Raw genomic sequence first — 25,933 nt, forward strand, 5'->3', positions numbered from 1 at the left:
GAATAACGTCCCTGTTTTCTTCAGTGAAAATATATATATAATAATATATATATAATAAATATATATATATTAATTGAAAAAGAATATAGATTATGGGAACGTTATAGTTAGGCTCACATTTCACATGTACAAAACCAGTGCAATCCAGCAGTTATAGTCACCTCAGCTTCATATACTTTGCGCACCCGTAATGCACTGCTTATGACCTCACATAATATATCGCTCATGACATGGTCAGTGACATCACTGATGACATCTCAAATGACATTACTGATGAAATCACTAATGATTTCTCCTAAAAAAAAGCTCATACATCCACTCATCAACGATGTCATAAATGTCATCAGTGATGTCAATCACCATAACAAACAACAACATAAACAATGGACTTTCAAAACTTTCTACTATGTTCAAAGAAATGTCAGCCATCTTTGAACATGTATTCAGACTGTGTAGATATAACGTCTCAAACCCTAACCAGTCGGTTACCTATATATTACTATTTTATCTACAAGTGCTTCTCTATTGATATATTGGGGAAAATATAAAATGTTAAAAAAATCAGTTATAAAAATTAACAAATAAATTAACTTAAAGTATATCAACACCTGAGAGTCTAAGTTTATAAAATACAAATTTAAATCTCAATATATTATATTCCTTATACATGTATAGCCTCTCTATTTACTTATATAACTTTATATTTATTACTTTGATTCTACTGTAGAAGACACAAAATAAAAAAACATTGACTTTCTCCAATACACTACTCTATGTCTCACCCTATACCTCTTTCATTATGTCCTCTACCTCCACTCTCTGACTCATCCCAAACCTCATTCTACTACTATGATCACCAAAAATAACCCTTTCTAGACTCTTCCCTCCTCTATCTCTCCTAGGATCAACCCAAACTTAATTTTACTACTATGATCCCCCAAACAACTCTTTCTAAATTCTTTCCTCATGTTTCCTTCCTTTGACTCATTCCAAATCTTGTTTTACTACTATTATCTCCCTAATCCATTTATAGAGACTCTTCCCTCCTACATCTCTCCTTTTACTCATCCCAAACCTTATTTTACTACTATGAACTCCCAAATAACACTTTCTAGACTCTTCCCTCTTCTGGCCCTCTATTATGCTATTCAATCCATCTGACAGACTCACATGTCCACCGCTCAAATGAACTCACATTTCCCAATACTAATCTACCACTAATCCTTTTTCGGTTCCAGGGTAGCATGCTACTTGCCGAAAAGCACTCTTACACTTCATCAGGGATAGTAAGTGCTATGTTGTCAGGATGGGTCATCTCTGACTTGATGGAGGGCAGACCTAAAGCCTACCACACTTGCACATCACAACGTTTCTGCCTCATCACACTCACAAAGGTTTTGGTACTAGTGTTTTATGACCCCATGCAAGCTGAAGCCATGGCAGGTAGGCAGGAAGTTCCAGGCATCTCTGGGGTGGAAACCTCAAGAGCCATCGCCTACCTCAATGAGGCACTAGGTAAAAATATTGGACCCTCAGAACTAACTCTTCAGTACAGCTCTGGACCAGTGGACGACTCAAACGACCGCTGTGCTGCTCTGCAAGAAGGACTGCTATTATGTTGTCCTGCTGCCCTGCTATCTGAGTGAAAGAACTGGACATCTATTTTCAAATCAAGGCTACCAGAGTGAACCCAAAGGCTAGTTGGCTGGCCCCCTGATCAGAGCCTCTGGGACAGAATAGTCTCCAACCATCTTGAACCAAGCACCTGGAATCTGTCTGCTGTGATTCCTACCCGCAAGTGGTGCCACTATAGTCCTGGATCCTTGAAAGTAGGCCTGAAGATGCTCTGGGTGCGCTGCATTGTTTCTTTGGTCAGAACTGATGCAGCATGACACATCTCCTTGTAGCCCCATTTTGGACCTGGCACAGCACAATGCATCCTGATGCTGAACCTCGCTTCGCAGTCCACAGTCTCCTCGGAACCAGTACCGCGCGATGTGTCCTCGACATTGGCCTTAACATTGCAAACCCCTCATCAATGGCATCCTTGAAGATGATGATTTCACATTGCAGTCCACAACTTCTTTGGTGCTGTCTTCAAAACTGTAGGTGCGCGACTCATCTTTGGCCCAAGAGTTTATATCGCAAGCCCCATGTCGATGGCATCCTGAACCACAATGCCGTACTCTGCATCACAGCCTCACATTCCTCAGAACAGTCGCTGAGTGACACATCCTCAACTCCAGATCTAGCAACAGTCTTCAACCAAGATTTAAGGTACTTTGTTCAGCAGGCCTAACTTGGTCCCTGTATCTGGCCCATGCTCCATCACAGTCAGCCTGAACTTTTGGCTTTGTCTGGCACAACCTGATAACCACAGTTGGCACTTCATGCTTCTAGGTACTGTTTTTAATTAAAAGTTTGAAATTGCATATTTCCTGTACTACTGAGTGGATTTTTTAAAATCCATTTTTCTAAATTGGTGTGGGATTTTTCTAGTGTTGTGTTTTCATTTCATTACTGTTTGCAGTGCTGTTTAAATGCTTTGAACATTGTCTGTAGGTTTAGCCTGACAGGTTTGTGACAAGCTACCAGAAGGTTAAGCACATATAAATGTGGGGTTTGTATATATTTCACCCTGATAGAGATTGTGGTTGCTGCTTGAGTAGTGTTTCATCCCCGTAACAGTACCCCTCAACCAGTAACGCAATTCCCTACAAAACATCCTTGAATGAAAACAAAGTATGGTAGCTCTACAGCGATTGCATTAAACCCACTTTTATATCTCATTCATATTTTCTCAACACTGTAAAACTGTAATAAACCAGATGAATTCTGATGCATAGTTATGTATCTGCAGCTCTTCACAAGAATTACTGGACCAACAGTCATGCTACACTACAGTGATCTGGAAATTAAAACACACCAATGCAATCAAGAACTTTTTCAGAGATTAAATAACTTGTGTATGGGTAGAAACATTGTTGCAGTAATTAACTTGTTGATGAATTTACCTGTACTGGCCTCCGTGGTGTGTGCTCAGAGTAGACTGGCTCTTCCAACCTGCCTGAACGGTCCAGTTTGATAAGAGGATGTGGTCCAAGACCATATTCACAGTTAAAACAAGACCTTGCGCTACAGCCAAGATCCAAGATAAATTTCAATAAGCTGAGGTATTTCATAGAAAACATGATAGTGGCAGGGAACGTAGTAGGATGGGAAGAAATGTAAGCATTGATATTGGCCCCATGATCTAGCAACATCTTCATTGTCTTCAAGCAGCCATGGCGAATGGAGATCAACAGTGGGTTGATGATGTCTACGTTGGGGTTGGCACCAGCATGCAGAAGCATTTCTGTGGCATGGATGTTGTTGTTGATGACAGCAAAATACAGAATGCTGGTCCGTTTGTCTTCATATAGGCAGGAGCGCTCCGGTGACAGGAGAGAGTTAACATCGTAACCAGCATCGATCAGTTCCTCCAAAACACCATCATTATTGCATTCTGCTGCAATGTGAAGTGGGCTTATGCCACTACGCTTGACTCGCACTCGACTAGTTACTGGAATCAACATAGATACGATCCTGAAGGAGGTAAAAGAAGAATATGCAGTGTATTAGGAAATCACCAAGGTTACCTTGGGCTCTAAAATATGAAAATAAAATTGTACATTAATAATGTGTAGGAACTGATTTCAACTGCAGTATGTGAGATGCAAAGTTTGAATTGTAAACAGATGTAGGAAATATACCATAAATGTATGGCTGGGCACTGCACTTGTTCACAATTTTAGTTCAGATCTGTTTAAAATCTGAAGACGAGAAGCAGATTACACTGTTGACCCTGACCAAGCTGATCAAAAGTGTAATTTTTAAAGCAAATACAACTCTAACCAATGTGGCTTTATTTAATCAAATATGAACCCTTGAGCTGAAAGGCCATCCTTTTTGAAGATATCTACTATTTTAACAAAAACTGCACCATGAGTGGCAGGAAGGCAGCATCCTCCCCCGCAGAGCAGTATATCAGCGAGGGAGCATAGCATGTCATGACACAGCTTCACCAGTCGGCTGTTAGGTGCTCTGGCGCAGCTGTCATAAGGATCACAGTGGGATAGGAAATTCCATGTTGGCTGCCTGTCAGTGAGTGTGAATGTGTCTGAAGTGGTTGAATACCTTTGGAAGGGAAATAAATTATGGAGCAGTATTTACACAGCTATGGCCCTGAAAAGGAAAGCAAACTCCCAGTATGGTTGAGGTTGTCTCATCAGGCCCTAAGAGAGGGAAGATTGTCAATTAAGGTGAGTGGCCTTAGCAAGATGCACCAGCTGCCATTCTGGTAATCCAGTCCCCAATGGATAGGGTGAAACAGAGAGAGCGTGACTCAAGATAGGAGAAACCAAGTATGTTTAGGGAGAATAAGGGATGAAATGGGACAAGTGGCAGCCTAAAATAAGCATTAGCAAATCGAATAGGTCTTGCCTATACAAGAGCTAATGGCTTTGACAATGTGTTTTACTATGTTGTACACCAGTGTGGCTGCTGTTCAGCATGGCTAAAAGTTAATGGCATGGAGTGTCAGAGGAGAGTAGGGAAGTAGAGTGCTGTAGAGTGGATTTGTTGGAATGTCGTATATTGGAGTAGGAGGAGTAGAGTGTCATAGAGATGAGTTGAAGGGAGTAGGGTTAAGTGGTTCAGTGGCAAAGACTGTTGTAGGGTGGGGTGGAATAGGGTGGAGTGGGTTGGAGTGGACTGAGGTAGTGGGTCGATTGGATTGGAGTAGAGTGGGGTGGATTGAAATTGGGTGAGGTAGAATGATTGGGGTGGATTTGAGTGGGGTGGATTAGATTGAATTGAAGAGGGTGTTCTGGCGGGATTGGAGTAACAGGGCTGTGGTGGGGTGGACTGGATTGGTATAGGGTGGACTGGACTGCTGTGCATTGGGATGGATTAGATTGGACTGGAGTGGGGTTGATTGAATAGGACTGGAGGGGGATTGGATTAGAGTAGGATGGATTGAAATGGGGTGAGCTGGGTGGAATGGAATGGGTTGAACTGAACTGGGATAGGGTGGTGTTGGTTGCATTGGGATAGACTGGGTGGATTGGAGAAGAGTGTGGTGGATTTGAGTGGGTGGGGTAGATTGGAGTGGGGTGGAGTGGATTGGAGTAGGGTGGGGTGGACTGCATTGAGGTGGGGTGGACTTGAGTGCAGTGAAGTGGATGGATTGGATTGGAGTGGGGTGGATTGGAGTGGAGTGGAGTGGATTGAATTGGAGTGGGTGGACTGGGGTGGGTTAGGGCGGATGGATTGGATTGGAGTTCTGTGGGCTGAACTGTGACAGGGTGGGGTAGATTGGGGTAGAGTGGGGTGGATTGGAGTGGAGTGGGGTTGATTTGGAGTTGGGTGGAGTGGATTGAAATGGGGTGAGGTGAACTGGACTGGGTTGTAGTGGGCTGCAGTTGGACAGATTGGAATGGACTGAAGAGGGGTGTGCTGGATTTAATGGTGTGGTTTGGATTGGAGTGGATCGGAGTGGGGTGGATTGCACTGAGGTGGGGCAGATTGGATTGGAGTGAGGTGGATTGTAGTGGGGTCGATTGGAGTGGAATGGAGTGGATTGGATTGGAGTGGGATGGACTGGAGTGAGGTAGGCTGGATAGATTGGATTTGAGTACTGTGGGCTGAACTCTGACTGGTTGGGTGGATTGGAGTAGAGTGGGGTGGATTGGAGTGGAGTGGGTGGAGTGGATTGAAATGGGGTGGGGTGGGTTGGGCTGGAGGGGATGGATTGGATTAGGTGGGGTGGATTGGATTGAGGTCGGTTGAGTTGGATTGGGGTGTGGTGAATAGACTGGGTGGATTGGACTGGGGTAGATTGCACTGAGGTGAGGTGGATTGATTTGGCATGGGGTTAATTAGACTGGAGTGGGATGTACTGGAGTGGGTTGGACTGAAGTGAGGAGGACTGGAGTGGGGTGGATCAGATTGGGTGGACTGAAGTGAGGTGGATTGGAATGGGGAGGACTGGAGTGGGGTGTATTAGATTAGGGTGGAGTGGAGTTGGGTGGATTGGAGTGAGGTGGATGAGATTGAGTGGGGAGGATTGGATTGAGTGGGGTGAACTTGTGTGGGATGGATTGAACAGAGTGGTGGATTGGGGTAGATTGGATAGGGATGGGGTGGACTGGATTCTGATGAAGTGGATTGGGTGGGTGAGGTGGAATGGAGTGGAGTGGGCTGTGGTGGGTCAGTGTGGAGTGGCAGGGTGGATGGGACTGAAGTGGATTGGACTGGAGTGGGGTGGATTGGATTGAGTGGAGTGGGGTGGATCATTGGGGGGAGGACTGAATTGGTGGGGGGTAGATTGATTAGAGAGGAGTGTACTGAATAGAGCCAAGGTAGATTAAGGTGGTTTGGAGTGGGGTGGATTGGACTGGAGTAGAGTGGATTAATGTAGACTGGATTGGACTGGATTGGGGTGGATAGAAGTAGACTGTATTGGGGAGGGGTGGATTGGAGTGAGGTAGATTGTGTAACGGCGGACTTGATTGGAGTGGGGTGGGATGGATTGGAGTGGGTTGGACTGGAGTGTGTTGGATTGGAGGGTGGTGGATCAGACTGGAGTTGGGAGGATTGGGCTGAAGTGGATTTATGGTGGGGTGGACTGAAATGGGGTAAGGTGTATTGGATTGGGGTATATTGGATGGGGCTGGATTGGGGGTTTGGACTGGTGTGGGGTGGACTGGATTGTAGTGGGGTGGATTGTAGTGGATTGGAATGAGGTGAATTGGGATGGAGTAGGGTGGATTGAATTGGCTGAGGTGAGGGGGATTGGATTGAGGGGGGCAGATTGTTTTGGATTAGAGTTGGTTGTTTGGGATTGTAGTGGGGCAGAATGTAGTGGGGCAGATTGGAATGGGCAGGTTGTTTTGGATTGAAGTGGGCAGATTGGAGTGTAGCAAATTGTTCTGGGTCGGAGTGGGTCAGATTGTTTTGGACTGCAGTGGGGCAGATTGGAGTGGGACAGATTGTTTTGAATTAGAGTGGGGCAGATAGGAATGGAACAGATTGTTTTGGATTAGAATGGACAGACTGGAATGGGGTGGACTGGAGTGGGGCAGATTGTTTTGGATTGGAGTTAGGCACTTTGCATTAGGGTGGATTGGAGTGGGTGGATTGGAGTGTGGTGAATTGGATTGGTGTGGGGTAGATTGGATGGGAGTGGGGTGGATTGGATCAGAGTGGGGTGGATGGGAGTGGGGTGGATTGGAGTGTGGTGAATTGGGATGGAATGGGGTAGATTGGATTGGAGTGGGCGTAGCTTGGAGTGTGGTGGATTTGAGTGGGACTGATTGTTTTGTACTGAAGTGGGGCAGATGGGAGTGGGGTAGATTGGAAAGTGGCAGTTATTTTCGATTGGAATGGGGCAGACTGAAGTGGGGGGGACTGGAGTGGGGCAGAATATTTTGGATTTGAGTGGGGCAGATTGTATTGGGGTAGATTGGAGTGGGCTGGATTGGATTGGTGTGGGGTGGATTGAATGGGAGTGGGGTGGGGTGGATGGGAGTGGAGTGGATTGGAGTGGGGTGGATTAGATTGGATTGAAGTGGGGTAGATTTGAGTGGGCAGATTTGAGTGGGACAGGTTGTTTTGTACTTATGTGGGGAAGATGGGAGTGAGACGGATTGGAGTGGGGCAGATTGGTCTGGATTAAAGTGGGGCAGATTACAGTGAGGTGAACTTGAGTGGAGCAGACTGTTTTGGATTGAGTGGGGCAGATTGATTTGGATTGCAGTGGGGCAGACTAGTTTGGATTGGAGTACAGCAGATTGAGGTGTGGAAGATTGTTTTGGACTTGGGCAGAATTGAGTGGGGAACATTATTTGGATTGGAGTGGAGCAGATTGTTTTGGACTGGAGCGGGGCAGGTTGGAGTGGGGTACATGGGAGTGGGGCATATTGATTTGGATTGTAGTGGGGCATATTGATTTGGATTGGAGTGGGGCATATTGTTTTGGATTGGAGTGGGGCAGATTGTTTTGGACTGGAGTGAGGCAATTGTCTTGGACTTGTGCAGATTGTTTTTGATTAGAGTGGGGTGAATTGGAGTGGGGCAGACTAGAGTGAGGTGGGTTGAGAGGATTGGAGTGGGGTGGTTTGGAGTGAATTGGGTTGGAGTGAGTGGTTTAGATTGGAGTGGGGTGGGGTGGAAGGTTGTGGGAGAAAAGTAGGGTGGATTGGAGTGGGTGGATTGGGGTGTACTGCACGATTATGTGTTAAAGCATCATTTCAGAAATTACACATAATAAAGCAACAATATCGCTTTCCAATATTTCTGAGAAGTTAATTGTCATATTTTGAGAAGACCGCCCATCAGCAAAAACAAAAGAAAAAGAGTGGAGAGTAAGAAAAGACGACTTGGCAACATAAGAGAAAGTTAGCTTTAGAAAATAAAACTTTGCAATTTTGTTTGTCCTGCTGGGCACATTTTTTCCAGTCACAAGCCTTCTGTTTGCAAGGCACTAGAAGTTAAAAAGAAGAAAATAGTACCTTGATCATGGCTGGAGCAGTGGATGGGCATGAATTAAGATGAATTAATCAGTGCTTAGTCCCTGCTCCACACAGAGGAACGGAAATTATGGCAAGCCTATCTTGACAAATTATGAGGCTGTAAAGAAGAGTGCCAGTCAAACCATAAAATGGTGAGTGACAGGCAGGCTCCGAGCCCTTTGCTGTACCCAACACAGTCTTGCAAGTGAGATGTATGCTCTGATGCATGAACTCGCAGACTCGACCCTAAAAAGGATCCCTCTACTTCAGCAAGTAGAATGGAAAACTACAGTGAGGGAATCCAATGGAGTGTGCGAAATGCCAATAATTTGCTTGCACATAATTACCTGAAATTAAGGCAGATATAAGCAAAACTGCGCGTAATTACATAAAATACACATCTGTTATATTGTGCCATACTTTAGTTCAAAGTGCATCCTCACAATTCTAGATGCAAGGATGCATCTTGTGCTACAAAATAGTGTAACATGTACAAAAGCACTGTGAACCACAGCTGCTCGTGTGTGTTGGTGGTTCAGTTGCATGTACACAGTAAATTATTAGAGTGAATGAGGTGTAATTATGCAAAGTGGTGGCTTTTTGGGGATTTCATGAAACAAGCATAATACGAAATTCCCAAAATTACATGAATTATGTTGGCAGAGTTTAAATTTCGCCCAGGCTGGGCATACGATTAGAAATTGGGTCCTGGGAGAAAAGGAGAATTTAAGAGGTAAGCATGAAAGAAAAGGATGTGAAGACGGCCTGGGCATTGGGGATCGGCCTTAGGTCAATCAGACAGCTATAGAAAGGCCCCCCTTGTCCCCTTTATCTGGTCTACAGGCAGGCATGTCCATTTCAAGAGAGAAGAAGGAAGTGGCTAGTGGACTGACAGTGAGCCCGGGTGCAGCTTCCTCACTGGGAAAAGAAAGGGTGAGCATGGAGCATGGAGAGGTTTGATCATGGGATAAAGTTTGGCAAAGAGGCGAGATATCTTGCAACAAAGAAGGCAACAAGATTGCAAGTATATATCAAGACGGCAGAATAAGAAGGAAGGAACGATTGTTGAATTACAGATGCTTTTAAGCAATTTTGATGATATAAGGAAGTAAAAGTAAGTACATAAAACAGAGCAAGAGATATAGTCAAGTGTCTGCCAAAAGGAGTAATGGCATCAGTGTCCAGAAGTAGCCATGGGTCTCACGAAGGCATTGGAGTTGGTGCTCACTTACAGAAAGCTCAACTGTCGGATTTGGAAGTAAGCCAGACAAAACAGTCAGCTTATGCTCGACTAAGAATGGAGTAAGTGTCTGCAACATGGGGAAGGTTTAGCCCTAATAAAATGGCTAACAATTAGGGATATCACAGAGCTGAGGTTAGTGGTTCTGATTGAATGATCATATATACAGTCGAGGAGAGAATGAAGGGGGACATATACAATAGCATAAATAAAGACAACCAGTAATAATAGTAAACAGAGACAGAAAATATTATTTTACTGGGATCATGTATCGGGTGATTAAGGCTTTTAGAGCTAGTGACAATCTTTAAAGAAACATTTAGACAGGATGAGCTGTGTATCTCTATTTGTGGCCTTGAGATCTATCTAAGCGTTGGGAGGCCTTCGGGTAACCATGCACTTTACAAACTCCTAAACTAAACTAAACTATGTAGCAAACCATCAGCAGTGATCAGATGCTTTTGGGAACAGGTTGTGCTGATGGAGAGGCTACAGGCAATTACATTTGGGCATGGTCCTTCTGGTGACAGCATCATTACCAAAGGAATGATTTGTTGCAGGGAACATGGCAAAGATATGTTGAGGTGATAGGAGAAGATGAGTGCCTTTGGGCTGGCAAGATGGTTGATTTGGGGAGGGTACAACTTGAGGTCAAAAATGTGAAACGTAGTCATGCAAAAAAAAGGATGTAATTAAGTCAGAATGATTTTAGGCTATGGTGGTTAAGTCTGACAGTAGATGCCAGCATGACGTATTGTGAGAACAGACCTTGTGAAAACAACTGTGGGCTGATAGGATGGCTCTAGGGGCAGAGATTTGGGGCTAGGTATATTTTAAGACTCAAAGTGCTCTATAGGTCCTTGTTTAGCATGCAAGGCAGTAGAACAGAAGTTGTTTTATTTGTAAACATCTTGAGGCTCCAAATAAATACTAACTTGTTCCCCGTCTAGAGGGGTATCAGTCTGTGAAGAGTGACAAACCACATGAGGGGGGGTGAGTTGTTTAATGTTCAAAGTTTTGACAGTATGTTGCATATCAGAAGCAGGAGTACAGACAGCATCACTGCTGAAAAGGATAGCTGTGGTGAAGACATCGAAGAAAAAGGGAGGAGACTGAGAATGACATACAACCCCTGAAAATGGAAGCTCTGTGTGTCCTTCTTGATTGTGATATGAGTGTGAGATCAAAAAAGTGAAAACAGGATATGTGGTCGGAATGGGGTTTGTGATGTTCAAAAAGGTGGGGGTGTGAAGGTTGAAGACTCTTGAATGTGCTGGAATGAAAAGGCTCAGATGTTTAGCTGCAGTGAAGTTAGGTATGTTGTAAATATTTAGAACCTTGAATAGGGCAATATGTAGAACAGGAAACAAATATTATTTTCTGATTAGCTGATGCTACTACAAATCTGTGGTATCAGAATATGATGCTGAAAGGTCATCAATCACATGAAGGTTCGCCACAATTATGTTTCATCCAAGCTCACTCCTTTCCAATTACCGGGCAATTTAGTGACTTCTACTGCCATTCTAGATACGGAGTATTATACCTTCAATCAAGAGGCTCATCAATGATCATCTACATGCACAAAAGCTTTATGTATTTATTCAATGAAGACTAATCCGTAGCTGGCATTTGTACAACTCACAGAGTATCAAATGTCATGTAGACTTGAAAATCATAGGAGGGTTATCGACTGCATGAGCACCACTGCTATTATTATGTCTGTTCTTCCACACTGTGTAAGTGGGTACCAACGGTTTTGCTAAAATAATTTTATTGTTTTGGAAATATGCTTCTGGGATACTTCACAAATGTGGACGTTTACCTTATCTGTTGTTTTTGTGTGTCCCATATACATTAGCAAAAGATTAATCTAGGTTTCTCTGCTATTTGGTCTTGGTTTTTTGGCTTCTTTCTCTGACTCCTGCGTTTTTAATGCATTAGAGAAGGGATATACTGCAAATGTTGCAGACATTCCAGCACTTTATTCAGGTATTTTAAAAGTCACGCATCACCACAATACCATACTAGAAGATGGAACTCCTGTTAACCTACCCAGCATCAGTCCCCAAAGTTGAAAGAGAAAAGCATTTACCTCCATTGTGACCATTGCCAACACCATGTCCAAATGTCCCAGTTTCAGTAGCTTTAGTGAATATCTTTGATCTGCTAGAGGAAGAAGATCCATTGTAGGCATGGTGCAGTTGCCCTTCTGTTTAGTTGCTTCCCTCCAGCAGCAGCCTTTCTATTTCACAGAGTGGGGCTAGAAGAGCGACCAGCAAATTTGACCTAATATGCTTCTGCAGTTTATAGACACTATTGCATTAATGAAGGTGGGGCAAACTTGCCAATAGCAAGTCAAAAACATCAGATTCACAGTCACATCAAGGTGATGGAGCAAAGGGACGATCTATAAATTATGGCATGTAAGATCACTCAACTGTCACAGCTGGAAATGTCTCAGAAACCTTGTGAGCATTTCTCAAAGCACTGTGTGAACACTGTTGCTTGCCAGTTAAACATTGTTACCTGTTGAGATGCTTGTTTTGCAGTGACAACACTGACTGATGAGAATGTAAACCTGTAACCACTGGCAATCACAGTCTGTTGTGTATTTGCACACACAACATTAAATGAAGTCTTTTGTTTTTAAAATTATCCAAAGCCTCGCTGGCCGGCACTGAGCCTTCTTTTCAGCTCAAGCAATGCAATGCACATGTCTATCCCTCAATTTGGTTCTTTCTACTGAGGAAGAAAAGCTTGAATAACTCCAGGAAATACTTTGTATCAACAAATGAACAGAGTCTCTCCTGTTACGTTTCCACAATCTTTACATCAAACCATACACTCAACCAAGTTCCTTGAAAATATTGTTTTGAAAGTCCTTGTCATATCTGGACAGTCATTTTCCAACAAAGTTGTAACCCTGGCTGTCTGTCATTTCTGAAATGTATTCCAAGATGACCAGTGCTTTTGTGATTCCCACTTTCACTGACCTCACATCTCCACCGCCAGTGGTGGTCCTTTAAGTTGAAGTACTTGAACTGGAAACTAATACAACATTACAACTATTCAACAAATCACATGTGTTCTGCCCATTTCTGGAGTATCCCCTGCATCTCTGCTCTTCTCTGCTTGTGATAGCGCTTTCTGCAAGTTTATATTATCGTACTTGTCCCTGTGTGATCTTAGTGACCCTGTCTGAAATATTAGCTCTCCTTTGGCTTGCCAGCACATGCTTTGACATCATTAAAGATAACTGGTTTGATGTCTAGCCTTTGAATATTGAAACTCCTACATCCTTGTGTTTTCCATTTCTGGATAAGGAATATGAGTTTCAATGTGGCAGTCATTCTACACTGGACAACGGCTTTCTCAGAATTTCATGGAGAGATTGGTTAATTTTGGTAATTCCCATGAAAATAGATTATTAGAACCATCATGCCTTCTTCACTGTTGACGTCAGGAATGTAAAGCTCTGTCATCTTTTGAGATACAACATATAGAGGATGTTTTCGGTACTCCCACTCTTCCTCATGTGTAGTCTTGATTTCCAGAGAACAGCAAAGAACTCTCCTATTAACCAAGCATGAAATTATCTGTTTCCACAAACCCTACATAAATATACAAGGATGGTGATGCATTGAGATTGTGTGAGAAATATTATTATGTTGTCCATATCAGATTACTAGATTTATCATTCATCTCTTTTCCACCTCTCAATATGTATTGGACGATCAGTTTCTTTTTTTTTAAGTGCGTTGATGCATACAATTTCCTTGACAGGACTACCCTTATGATTAGGTGTGACCAAATTTTCTGTTACCCTAGCATAATTTTATGTAATTTTGTGTATTTACTGCTACAAGTGTTACACAAAACCCCTGACTTTATGCCATTATGCTACATCGATTAATTAGGCAGCAAAATTTAGAGAACAAATGTGGTAGCAACCGATATGAGAGAGTGTTGCTTGTGGCACTTGTTGGTTGTTTTACATTAGGACACATTTTAGACTAAAATATAGAGCCAGTTTTTACATTTCACATAAAGGCACACAGCTTTTGTGGAAGTTTGCTAAATTGCACAAAAGCAAATTAGGAAGATGTCATAAACCCCTACTTATGATGCACACACTAGCTTAATGGAAGTCTCTTTAAGTGGAGACCGTGTAGTACCCCTTTCTCGTGTAAAGGTTCACACTTCTTGGTAGAACTACCACTCCCTTTCTCTCTTTGGGGAAGGTCAGACTCTTCTGTGATACAGGAGGTTGATCTTCTCTTCTTTGGCAAATATGCTGAATCATTTTTATGCTTCTGGGGCTCTTACACGATCGACCTACACACCAGCAATATGCCAATAATAATTGTGATCCAAGGAGTTAAAGGAATCCCTCTACCCTGTGAGACCGGCCTTAATGGAAAGACACTTAAACATCACAGATGAAATGCATGTTGTAGACCCCTTTTGTGTATTTAAATCCTCAGAAATGCTAGGTAAACATGGATTTTACCAGCCAGTGAAAATCTCACAACCTACTCATTGCCCCTTTTAAGTGCTACAGGGTGTCTGGGTTTGGACACAATCAGGTTTTGAATCCAAATCCTGATTATGAGTTGTGTGAAATCACTCACTGTCAGAATTTTTCTCCACGTAATTTGCTCCCAGTGTGTCCTAAAAAAACTGTGCGTCGAAACTTGACTCTTTTTTGAGAAAATATGCAATTTCTGGTGCAGCAATGTCACGTCTGCACGTTACTCTTCATTTTGACCTGTCAGACTCGGAATCCAGTTGAAAAATCGCCTCAGGGAAAATACACTGGAGCAGTAACAGAGTTTCCTGGGTCAAATTTAACACACGGTATTTCTACTGGTCCTGGAATGAGGCTTTAGGCTGTATACTAACTGTTATATTATTTTAAAACTTTCCCTAGAGTGTTGACCTTTCTGCCAAGAATTAACTCTGCAGTCTTCTCCAATGCCAGCTTCCTGGCCAGCACTGTTATTAAACTTACTCATCATTGTCTCTCCTTTTTGCTGCGATGTGCAAAGGCAAGAAGCCCTTCTTGTCTGCTTTGTTTGCATCGGCGCCTTGGGCCAAAAGAAACTCCACCACCTCTTCATGACCATTCTTTGCTGCTTCAAACAAGGCTGTTGCGCTGTCACTGGCTTGAGCATTGATGTCAGCATCTAGGACCAAACAAAGATTTTATTTTTTGGCATGAGAGTCTTTCAACTCGTTCTGACCTTTTCTATGAGGCATTTTTGTGCAATTTTTCTGAAGCCAACAGTACTACAATTAAATACACAGCTAGTCTATTCAATTGTGGGAGGAAAAAAACACGAGAACAGGATTTATTATGCTTAACTTTAAAATGCACACTGGAAGAGTAAATATCACAGGAGCTCTTGTCATTGTGTAAAAAGACTACTTTTCATCTGGATCAAGTTGAACACACATTTATAAACCTTTGACTGAGCCACACACTCTAAAATGCCCTACAGGCCAACCTACCAACAAATAACTATTCCTTCCTGCATACCTAAACAAATCCCACCTCTAAAGTGCCCACCCACTGTATGTAAGAAGAATGAACTCCAAATTAACTTCTTCTTTTACATTTGTAGGACCACACCTAACACCTAGTTCACCTTTTCTTCTGCTCCTCCCACAACTCATCCCATTCTTCTCTTTTTTATCTGATAAACAAATCACTTTCTTGGACTCCTCACACAGCCAAGAGGAAAAACCCTCCCATGATGTGTTCTTTATAACCACAAATCCTATTCAATCTTGTTTTCTCACCAATCCTCTAGCACTTCAAACTGTTCTTTTTAATGCATTCAGTTGCCCATTAGGATAAATTGTAGACCGTAGTGTCTGAACATCTCTGGCCAGTCACATGCATAATTATTTTTATCCAGTTTGATTCGCAACAGCTTGTCACCTTGATTTTGACTTTGTCCTTGCTCCGTTTATTGCTTCTAGTTTCCTACCTCCTCTCGGTACCCGTTTGAGTTGTCTTTGGATTAAAAAATGGGACACCTTGCCATACATTACTTTAATTGTCTCCAAGGCAGTTAATTTTCTCCTAGGTGAGGAAGCACTACATCTGGGCATGGGCACTTGTCCCTCACTTCCCACAAGGTGAACATCATCACCTTTTCAGATCTCAAAACTTTCCTCTTTACTAACTTTAAAAATGCACTAATTTTCACAAACACTGAGAAAACCACAGGATAACCCATAGGTATTTCCTTATCTAAGAAGACCTCGAAATGTAATGAGTAATAATTGGAAATCCTCTGGATGAATGGGTAAAAAGATAAATAGGTTTTAAGGCCCTAATTACGAGCAGCCAATAAACGGTGTGGTATTTATCATACCTGATAAAATCTGACTCCTCAGAGTTAGAATTTATTGAGTGTGATAAATATCACCTTATTACAAACATTTGTGGAATACCATGCAGATGTTGGTGCTTACTGGACCAAAATCGCCATGAGCTGATCAAAACCAACATTTTCTCCCCAGTAAATTTCGGCAGATTTGACCTGTCGGAATTTATAAGGGAAAAACTACGATGGTGTGATGATGTACTCAACTCTTGATTCCCATCCCTGTACAAATATGGGTTTGCACAAGGATTGGAATTTAAGCCTGTACTCCTAATTAGGGCCTTAATGCCTGCCTTCCCCATTTATGCTCCTTTCGGGTGCCCTCTGACCAGTTTAATGGCCCTTCCTTTATTGCAACAAGTTTCATTTTATTCAAATCATTCACTGTCCCCTTGTCTGGTGATGACATATGGTAAATCAAGTGGAATTCACTCTCCACATTCTTTGGGACCACACATGACTTCATCTTCTCAGTTCACTTAAATAAACAGGGACCCAAATACGAAATAAGGAAAACAACAATAAGTCCTTTCCCCAAGAAGTTTGGGTTCCTGTTCAAGGGGGGTTAGGGCTGGACTGTTCTTACTGGAGCAGGGTTCAGACTGATTTGCATATGGCTGCATCTAAACTGAGGTGGCATGGTGTGCAAAATAATGATGGACTGGGTTGTGGCTCTGAGTAATTTCCGGTGGCTCAGATCAATTCAGCATTAAAGAAATAACCATTTTATCAGTGAAGAAAAAAATAACAAAAACTTGCTATATACATAGGACCATCTGGGTTAAAAGTGGCCCGGAATCACAATTGCAAGTCATGCAAGGTTTATCAAACTCAGTAATTACCTGGTGCTATAAAAATCTCACCCTAGGACATGCAGGTTTGGTACAGTAAGCACCAAAATCCACTTTATTTCCCAGAAAGACAGAGTAGGCTGTAAATATCACGACCAAAGAATTACAAACGGCACAGCGTCAAATTTCATCAAATGCCATAACTATCAGCCTACTCTCAATGAGGCCCTTAGACATCATTAGTTTTCTTAAAATATAGCGATCTTAAATGGGACGCAGGGAATCTTAATAAAAAAATAATCATTAACTAAAATGAAAATTAAAAAAGTTTTTAAAATTGGCTCAAAAATAGAAAAATGGGTCTTGCAATAAGACAGAGATGTTGTGAGTTTCAGCATGCCGTAAATGAATGACTTCCACACCTTAGGGCCTTTGCTGAATAGTACAAAAGTAATGGACAATCAAATTGCTCGCAAAGAAGCCACAAACTGGCAGTAAACGCTTGCTTTTCCAACTTGACAGACTTTTACCGGCAATCACCATTTGCAAAATGTCATCCTGCATTATTTGTCAACCAATATTTGTTACCAAGAACTTTAGGGAAGAGAGCACCATCTATCTTATTTTTTTAAACTAAGGAATTTTCTAAACTTCTAAGTCTCCCAGCAAGCATCTTCTAACAGCTGGACCAAACATCCGCCTTTCGGCCACAACAGCAAACCATTTATTTCCCCTATTTTGTATTTCCTTGTGTCATGGCAAACTTCTTATTAAAAAAACGCTTTCTGATGGTATACTGATGAATTGGGTCAAAGGTGGTTAAGACTCCTAGGCCCATATTTATACTTTTTTTGTGTCACATTTGCGCCATTTTCTGACGCTTTTGTGTCAAAAACGGCGCAATTGTGGCGCTAAAAAGTATAAATATGGGCCCTAGTTTCTCTCGTTTTGCGGAGTTCTGCTATTATCTGTACGTGGGATCACCACAGACAGCACGATGGCTCCTTCTCACCTTCAAGGTCAAAATAACTGTGGCTTTGCAAATTTCATGGAGAAAGAAAAAAAGAATGTCCCAATCAAACAGAGTTGCTTCATAAAAAAAACAAAAATGGTAAGTGTTTAATTCCACTCTGAATCAAATTATCGTTCCTTCTTTCTCACTTGAAATTTAAAACTGCTGCAAACGGGTCAAGGATTTTAAAGAACACGTGACAAATGTGTTGGATTGAAAACAAATTGAAATACATTTTGTTCCAAAAGCGCCTCTGGGAGTATGGGTGGTGACGGCTTTATATTAACTGTTCTCAGAGGGTCTTCCTAGGAAAATGATGCGTGGATAATTTCACTGATTTTGCTCTTTTGTGCTTATGCTAGTAATGAAAAGAATTGGGCTTGAAGTGACTGGCCCAAATTTAATTTCCCTGGGTGAATCTTCCGGGCATACTAAAGCAATTTATTTAAAGTAAGACGATCCATCTCCTACCTTGCATGACTTCAGTGCAAAGCCAAAAGAAGCAATAGCTGAGCTCAGAAGATGAGGCTCTAAGCTGAGTGGCCACTTCCCGAAAGAGACAGTAGAAAAACTAGAGAATGCACCATTAACTGGCTGGCCAGTGTTTCTGTATAGAAAAAAAATCAAGCAGTGCCTGTTCTACTTTAAGACACAAAAGTAGGCTGCTGCTTCACACCTCGACAATAGGCAGAAGGCATAGAGCCAAAATTTAATTTTGCCCAGGGATCCTAATATTCTTGCACCAGAACAGAGTGGGACAAGCACAACACAGGCAGGAGCCATAATGTCCATAAAGGCACTATGTAAGGGGTGACAGCAAGGTGTTCAATTTAATTCTGCCGCTCACAATTCTTTCTACATTTGAGCCTTTGGCCGATGTCATCTTGCCCATAGAATCGTACCTTCAAGTTTTAAACCAGGTTGCCTGCTAAATTGTATTAGTTTTTTAAATTTTCCCCTCAGTGGTGTCTGAGGAGGCCTCTTTTTGTGAGGTTAGCCCCTCACCTTTTGCCTTATGTTGATGTGTCCTAGAAGCTGTAGTGCCCAGGGCCCCTGCTAACCAGCTTCCCTGGGCCAGAACTCTTTCCCTAAATCTGTTGTGATGCTTGGCACAATTGGATACACTCCTAACTCTCCCTATAAGTCCCTAGTAAAGGGGTACTGATGCGCCCAAGGCATGGGATATTAAGGGTAGGCCCCTGAGGGCAGCAACACTGATTGTACCACCCTCTAAGGCCCTGCACCCAGATGCACCCAGCACTGCCACTGCAGACTGAGTGTTCTGGGGCAAACCTGAAAAGTCAAATTCGACATGGCACCCCCTGTGTGCCCTGTCCACACTACACTGCATATGTTATGGGTAAGTCACCCCTGTGGCAGGCCTTTCAGCCATAAAGCAAGGTGCACCATACTGTATGTGAGGGCATAGTTGCATGCACAATATGCCCCCAATGTGTCCTTGCCAAACCTGGGACATAGTGAGTGAATAGAGCTGCCATTTTAAGTACATGTACTGGACACTGGTCAAACACGAGTTCCCCAGCTATATGATGGTCACTCTGTAACCTGGGTTGTTTGGTATCAAACAATTTAGGATGATAAATCCAAACTGGTACCAGTATTGGATTAATCCCTAAATGTCCCCAGGGGTCACCTTAGATGTGCCCCCTGCAAAAGTTAGCCTAACTGGCATGGTTGCTGACTGGTTCCATCCAGCATGCCACCTCCAGACAGCCAATATACAAGCCTTGGGGGAGAGCCCTGTCCCTCTGGTTTGTAAGACAATGCCCTTCCTTGGTGGAATAGCTAACACCCCCTCCCTCAGGAATGTGCATTCTCCTGGCAGTGAGCTTCAAAGGGCTACCTCCCTTGAAACCCAAGCCCACAGGCCTTCTCACAGCAGCAGATGGCTTTCCCCTTTGTCAACCCCCCATTTTAGCAGAAGCAAATGCGGGAAACCACACAAAAGGTAGAAGGAGGGGTCTCAATGAACATGCATCACCCCTAGGGCCTTGCAGGTGAAGTAGACCCTCCATTTCATTTTCCTTGATGTTGGATGGCAGGAAAATAGCCAGTGAGGTTTAGGGTAGTGATCCTTCCCACAGGAAGTGGTCACTGTAGTGGGTATAGCCACCCAAGGGTAAGTGCCTCATTGGCCACCGCCAGGTTCCCCCTAAAACGTCCACTTAATTCCGTATTTAGTAGTCTCACCTAGACCAAGAAACCAGATCCCTCAGGAAGAAAAGAAGACAGCACCAAAGAACCCACAGGAAGAGAACAGAGGACCTGCTGCAACAGAAGAGGCTCCAAGACCCCTACTTGCTGCACCAGAGTCCTGACAATCGCCTCTGCAGAGGAGCTGACCACTGGAACAACCTCAAAAGACCCACAGGACCTCCAAGCTTCGATAGTAGCCCAAAATCTCCCTCCTGAGTGGAGGTACCACTCAAGAAACCAAAGAAATGTGCAAAGAACCAGCAAACTGGTGAGGGTCATTTCACTGACTGAACAATATCTCTGCAACTAGAAGTCGCAGCCAGACCCGACAATACACCAATGACTGCCCGGATAGGCCTACAAGTGGGCCAACTTTGGTGGCACTGCATCCTCCCATGGCCAAGTTGTGCCAGTACCCCAGGTACTGGTCGGTGCACATCAGACAACAGTAAAAACAGCTGGCCTAGATTTGCAACTGGACCAGAAGGAAGCCCCAGTCGAGTGACTTCAGGAACACCCTGGACCTCCCACCAGAATGCCCTCATTGTCCTGCAAGTCTCCCGGAAGAAGACGTACCTCCAGCTCCAAAGGGTTCTACTGAGCACAGCATCCAAGACCTCCAAATCGCCCTGCATCCGACCGCTCTGAGCCCTGCATCACCAAACCTACTGTGTGCCATGGGTCCCTAACCCCTTGCGACTTCGACAGCCCAAAGGCACAACCTTTAAACCTGCAAACCAACTCCTTTTCCAGGTGGCCCCTCCAAGTGGCCCTGTGCCAAGAGACTTTCCAGCACTGCTCCTGCCGGAACCGGGAGCCGCCCGAAACTGTCCAGCTGGCACGGTGTGCCCACCAACCTCATCGACAATCCTGCAAAAGAAGAGACTGGTAACTCACCTGTGTGATTTTATATGCATTTTTTATAGGTGACCTTCCATTGATTCCTATGGTGCGTAATTACGCGCCGAAAGACTAACTTTATTAAAAGGTAAAAAAATCATAACTCAAAAAGTGCTTAATGTATCTTAACCATTTTGGTCTTAAAAATTATATAAAAGTCTAAAGTATTTTTTATAAATTCTGGTCTTGAGTTATTCACTGAGTGTGTGTGGTGCATGATTGATTTTGTGAGTACAACAAATGCTTAGCACATCCCCTAGATTAGCATAACTACTCGACCAGCTACCTCAAAAATTGGAGCATTAGGTGGTATAATTTTTACCTCTGGAAACCAATGTGTGGTTGCCTGGAACCCCTCCACAGTGTGCCTAGTTATACACACTACAAAGAGGACCAGCCTCCTACAGGCGGTACTTGGGGGTAAGTGGATCAAAGGAAAGAGGGATACTGAGAAAGCAGATAGGTAATGTGCCATGCAAAATACATTTTAAATCATGCAAAGGCAAAATACAGAGAAAGCTTCACCAGGTACCCAGAAGAGGTACTCATTGCACTGAGCTGTCTCTGTAAAAACAAAACTTTGCAGATATGGTCTGCATTCCGCTAAAGTGGTACTCTATTTATTTGTCGCAGATAGACATCTAGATCACACCCAAATTTTAATTTCCCTGATGGCCTTTATGCCTGTCTATTTATGCACAGCTGTTAGGTTTTTGGCCTATTTATGAAAAGCTGTCAATTGACCCTGTGTTTTGAGAGTGCAGGATTGGTGCATCACAATCTGAGATAAAGCAGAGATGGTGGTCTACAGTTCCTTGAAGGTTAATATCCCTGTTTTTGTAGCTGGGTAACAAATAGCGACCTGCCTAAATATTATCTATTAGCAGGGTCAGATTGGGACAGAAAATAGGTACAGACACCAAAATAAAAGTGTTCCCCGAATTAGTGTTGTAGATAGCTAAAAATGTCCTCCCAGTTTGCAAATTATGGCAGTTTTCAATTTGTAAATACACCCTATAACTGTTTTTGCAAGACATGGCAGGCTGCATGGACTTAAACTTGTTGACGGCAAAGTTTGTTTTGATATCAGGTACGTCAGTAGTACGAAAGGGCCCAGCAGACCATAAAACAGGACTCCTTATACAGCAAAAATAACAATTTACACACTGCCTGTTAGACTAGTCTTTAGGACACTGTCTGACTGCTCAACCGCCAGTCCGGCCCTGTTCAATATGTAGAACATTCTGCAACCTCCTGTAATGGAGATTTTCCAGCGTTGCCTACTAGTACATAGGATGTTTTGCAAAGTCAGAGATGGTTCACAAATAGGTGGCGCACAATTTGCGACAACTATTTGTACATCTGGCCCTGGTGGTGTCACTACATATGTAGTACTTCAGAAGGCTAAAAGACCTCTTGCCTGGCGTGCTGAGAATCCTTTCACCATTCGTACAAGAGAGATTAGTCTCTAGTTCTGGTTCCTCAGTTTCCAGTATGGAGCAAGCTGTACTCAAATGAGGGAAGAATTATTAGAACCCGATCAGATCACAGCCATTATTCCCTAATTTATGATTTTCACCATAGATTTTTCACTCCATTGAAAGGATTTTGCAGTACACTGATGCCTCTAAAAACACGGCATATTGTAGTTTGCCGGCACATTTGTGCAGAGAGATTTTATTTTACTGTAATGATGTAACCTGTCTCGGGTTTAATATATAATGACCATTCTTTTCCACTGTATGTGGAAAGAATTCTCAGTATGTTTTCTATTTCTTACGCTAGACACAGTTTCAAAGACTAGTAAGGATTTTGCAGCAAGCTGTTGCCTCTAAAAACATGGCATATTGTAATTGTTTACCAGCACGTTTGTGCAGTGAGAATTTTTTTTATTGTAATGATCTAACTGGTCTCAGGTGTAGTATCTATTGACCGTTCATTTCCACTGTACAGTATGTGGAATGAACTCGCAATATGGTGTCTATTTCTTAAGTTAGAAACGGTTTCGAAGACTAGTAAGGATGAGGAACCCCCCAACCCTAGTGGCCTTTTCACATCAACGCAGTACTTTGGTGCCAAAAAGAGTGTCACTTAAATTTTTATATTATTTAGCTTTTCTTTTTATTGCACTTTGTTTTGTATACTTTCAGGATGGTGCACCAGGAACTTTCGCCTAATTACAATAAAGTAAATGAAGAAAATGACCAGCTTTGATCCTAACATAAAAGATTGTAGTTCTAGTTATTGTTAACTCTTTAATTACTATACTTGTAAACAACATTTGGTCCATTATGGGCGATCCTAATATTAGCAGATAAGAAAAATGAGGAGCAGACCCATTCCGGCTATCTCACAGCCTAGGTCGGCGCTATTGCAGATGCTTCAAAACATCCAAGAAACTCAAACAGCTGCCAACAAGTAATATATAGCGTTATAACATAGGTGGCAACAAAGGCATAAATGTCCACCAGAAAATATTTGACAAACACCTTGTTTATATCTAACACAGCACACATAAACTATAGAGGTGGCTATCACTGTGTTCACCACAGCACATCACCATGACATGCCACACACTAGCATACACCAGAACTCATTGGATAGAACTCTTAAAACAATCCAACATGGTAAAATATGCCATGTAGTCAGTCATTGTGAGACCCAACAGAGCTGGCTATTTCCACCCAATGATACTACCAGCACCTTTTCAATCGCATTTGTAATTCACCTTTCTCAAACAGAACCCGCTGGACAGAACATTTCCACCCTTACGCATACAACGTTGCTCCAAAGCCATACTGTTTACACACACCTGTCAGCTCAACAACACTCTCCTGCCGCACCACACAAGTCGACATCTTAGAACCAATCAGATGAAGTTAGCTTAAACATGCCACACCATCATGATCACGTGCACAACATCGATCCTCATTCAAACTTCTAAAACCTTCCTAAGCCAAGACAGGTGTGTGCTGTGCAGTGAACCTGGAAGTCCTTTTCCAAGCCTATCTCCACGCACTCTAATCAACATGCTGAGACCTGTGGAATCTTGGAAAACAAAACACCAAACACTGATACGAATGAACGCATCTAATGAGCTGGCAGGCATCTAATGGGCATAGATCCTTGCCTGATAGTGCCCTGTTGACAATCGTAAGGACTAGAATTTCAATTTGATTGACTGAAATCCCAAGAAGTCAGACTACGTCTTGAGCAAAACTGTCATGCGATTTGGCTTGCCAGTTAGTGGCTGCGCATTAGTTTGAATGTGTTGAAATCAATTCAGTGCCCGATTCATAGTTGGAGAGAACTAAACACATAAACAGATAGGCCTACCATATCTTTTTATGTGCGGTGTTCTCCACCCCGACTGCTGAGTCTCAGCGGTCGTAAACTTGCTTGTGAAAACCATAACAAGAGTAAATGTAGACAAAAGTGTAAGTTTACCTTTGTGAATCAGGTCCTCAGTACGTATGTTGACTCCCTAAAAAGAGACATTTTATAATCTAGCCAGGATAAGCTAGTAGCTGTTAGAAATGGGGTCTCTGGTTGGCAGTCAGTTTACACCCTGTCCAAGTAGGGACCCTCATTCTAGTCAGGGTAAGGGAGATACACAGCTCAGATAACCCCTACTCACCCCCTTGTTAGCTTGGCACAAGCAGTCAGGCTTATCGTAGAGGCAATGTATAAAGTATTTGTACCAACACATAGTAACACAGTGAAAACTCCACAAAAGGAATCCACACCAGTTTAGAAAAATAGCCAATATTTATCTAAATCAACCAAGACCAAAATGCAAAAAATCAAAGTACTCAAGCAAAGATAGGAATTTTTTAAGTAAAAAGAGTCTTAATCCATAGAAATCAATGGATGTGTTATTTCAGCACAAAGTACCTGATATACGTCAAAAATAAAGAGGCACGGGTGTGCGCGCATCGTAAAGCAAGCGATGCGTTGATTCCTTACTCACAAGTGAGGACGTGCAACAATTATTTCTCCTCCAAGCAAGCAATGCCTCGATTCTTCCCTCACAGGGAAGGGATGCATCAATTTCCAGACAAGTAACCTCAGGTCTGTGCAGTGATGTAGAAGATTTTGACACCCAAGGTCGATGCATAGAGAATTCTGATGTGCTGTACAAAGGGTCCGCGTTGAGAACAGGTGTTGCATCGATTCTCCAGCTGCGTGACAGGCGCTGGGTCGATTTTTCTGATGTGCACACAGCGGTGCATGGATTTTCTCCCGCTGGTTACCAGCTTCCACTTCTAAGGGCCCAGGGACTGGATTTGGAAACACTTAGCAAGTCAGGACTCTCAGCACAAGAGCCCAGGCAATGGCTGATTAAGTCTTTGATGTCCTTGAGACTTCTGGACAGGGGCAAGCTCAGTCCAAGCCCTTGCAGAAACTTCACAAGCAGGATTTCAGAAAGCGAAGTCCAGTCCTTTCCCTCTCAAAGCAGAAGCAGCAGGAGCATGCCAGCACAGCAAAGCAACAGGCAAAGTAGCAGGTCCTCCTCAAGCATCAAGCTCTTCTCCTTTGCAGAGGTACCTCTTGAGCGAGAAGTAATCTAAAGTTGTGGGGTCAGCAGTCCAATACTTATGCTCATTTCTGCCTCTGAAGTAGGCAAACTTCAAAGGAAAGTTTTTGTAGTGCACAAGACTCTGCCACTTCCTTGCCCTGCCCCCAGACACACTCTAGGGGGCTGGAGTCAGTGTTTTGTGAGGGCAGGCACAGCACTTCCAAGTGTAGGTGACAGCTCCTCCCTCCCACTCTAGCTCAGGAAGAATCATCAGGATATGTAGGACACACCTCAGCTCACCTTT

The 25,933-nt window shown here is 43.0% G+C and overlaps 1 protein-coding gene across 2 annotated transcripts in view; it reads right to left on the minus strand.

Moving 5' to 3' along the window:
• ASB2 (ankyrin repeat and SOCS box containing 2) overlaps window positions 1-25,933 on the minus strand; it is a 256,837-nt gene that overhangs the window by 83,367 nt on the left and 147,537 nt on the right. For both annotated transcript variants that reach the window (XM_069208232.1, XM_069208231.1), the window contains 2 exons: window positions 14,807-14,981; window positions 3,015-3,585 (listed from right to left, as the gene is read on the minus strand). In XM_069208232.1, the coding sequence (XP_069064333.1) occupies window positions 3,015-3,585; window positions 14,807-14,981 (746 nt within the window). The remainder of the gene's footprint in view (window positions 1-3,014; window positions 3,586-14,806; window positions 14,982-25,933) is intronic.

Source organism: Pleurodeles waltl, chromosome 9 (assembly GCF_031143425.1).
Source record: "Pleurodeles waltl isolate 20211129_DDA chromosome 9, aPleWal1.hap1.20221129, whole genome shotgun sequence".
Taxonomy (NCBI): domain Eukaryota; kingdom Metazoa; phylum Chordata; class Amphibia; order Caudata; family Salamandridae; genus Pleurodeles; species Pleurodeles waltl.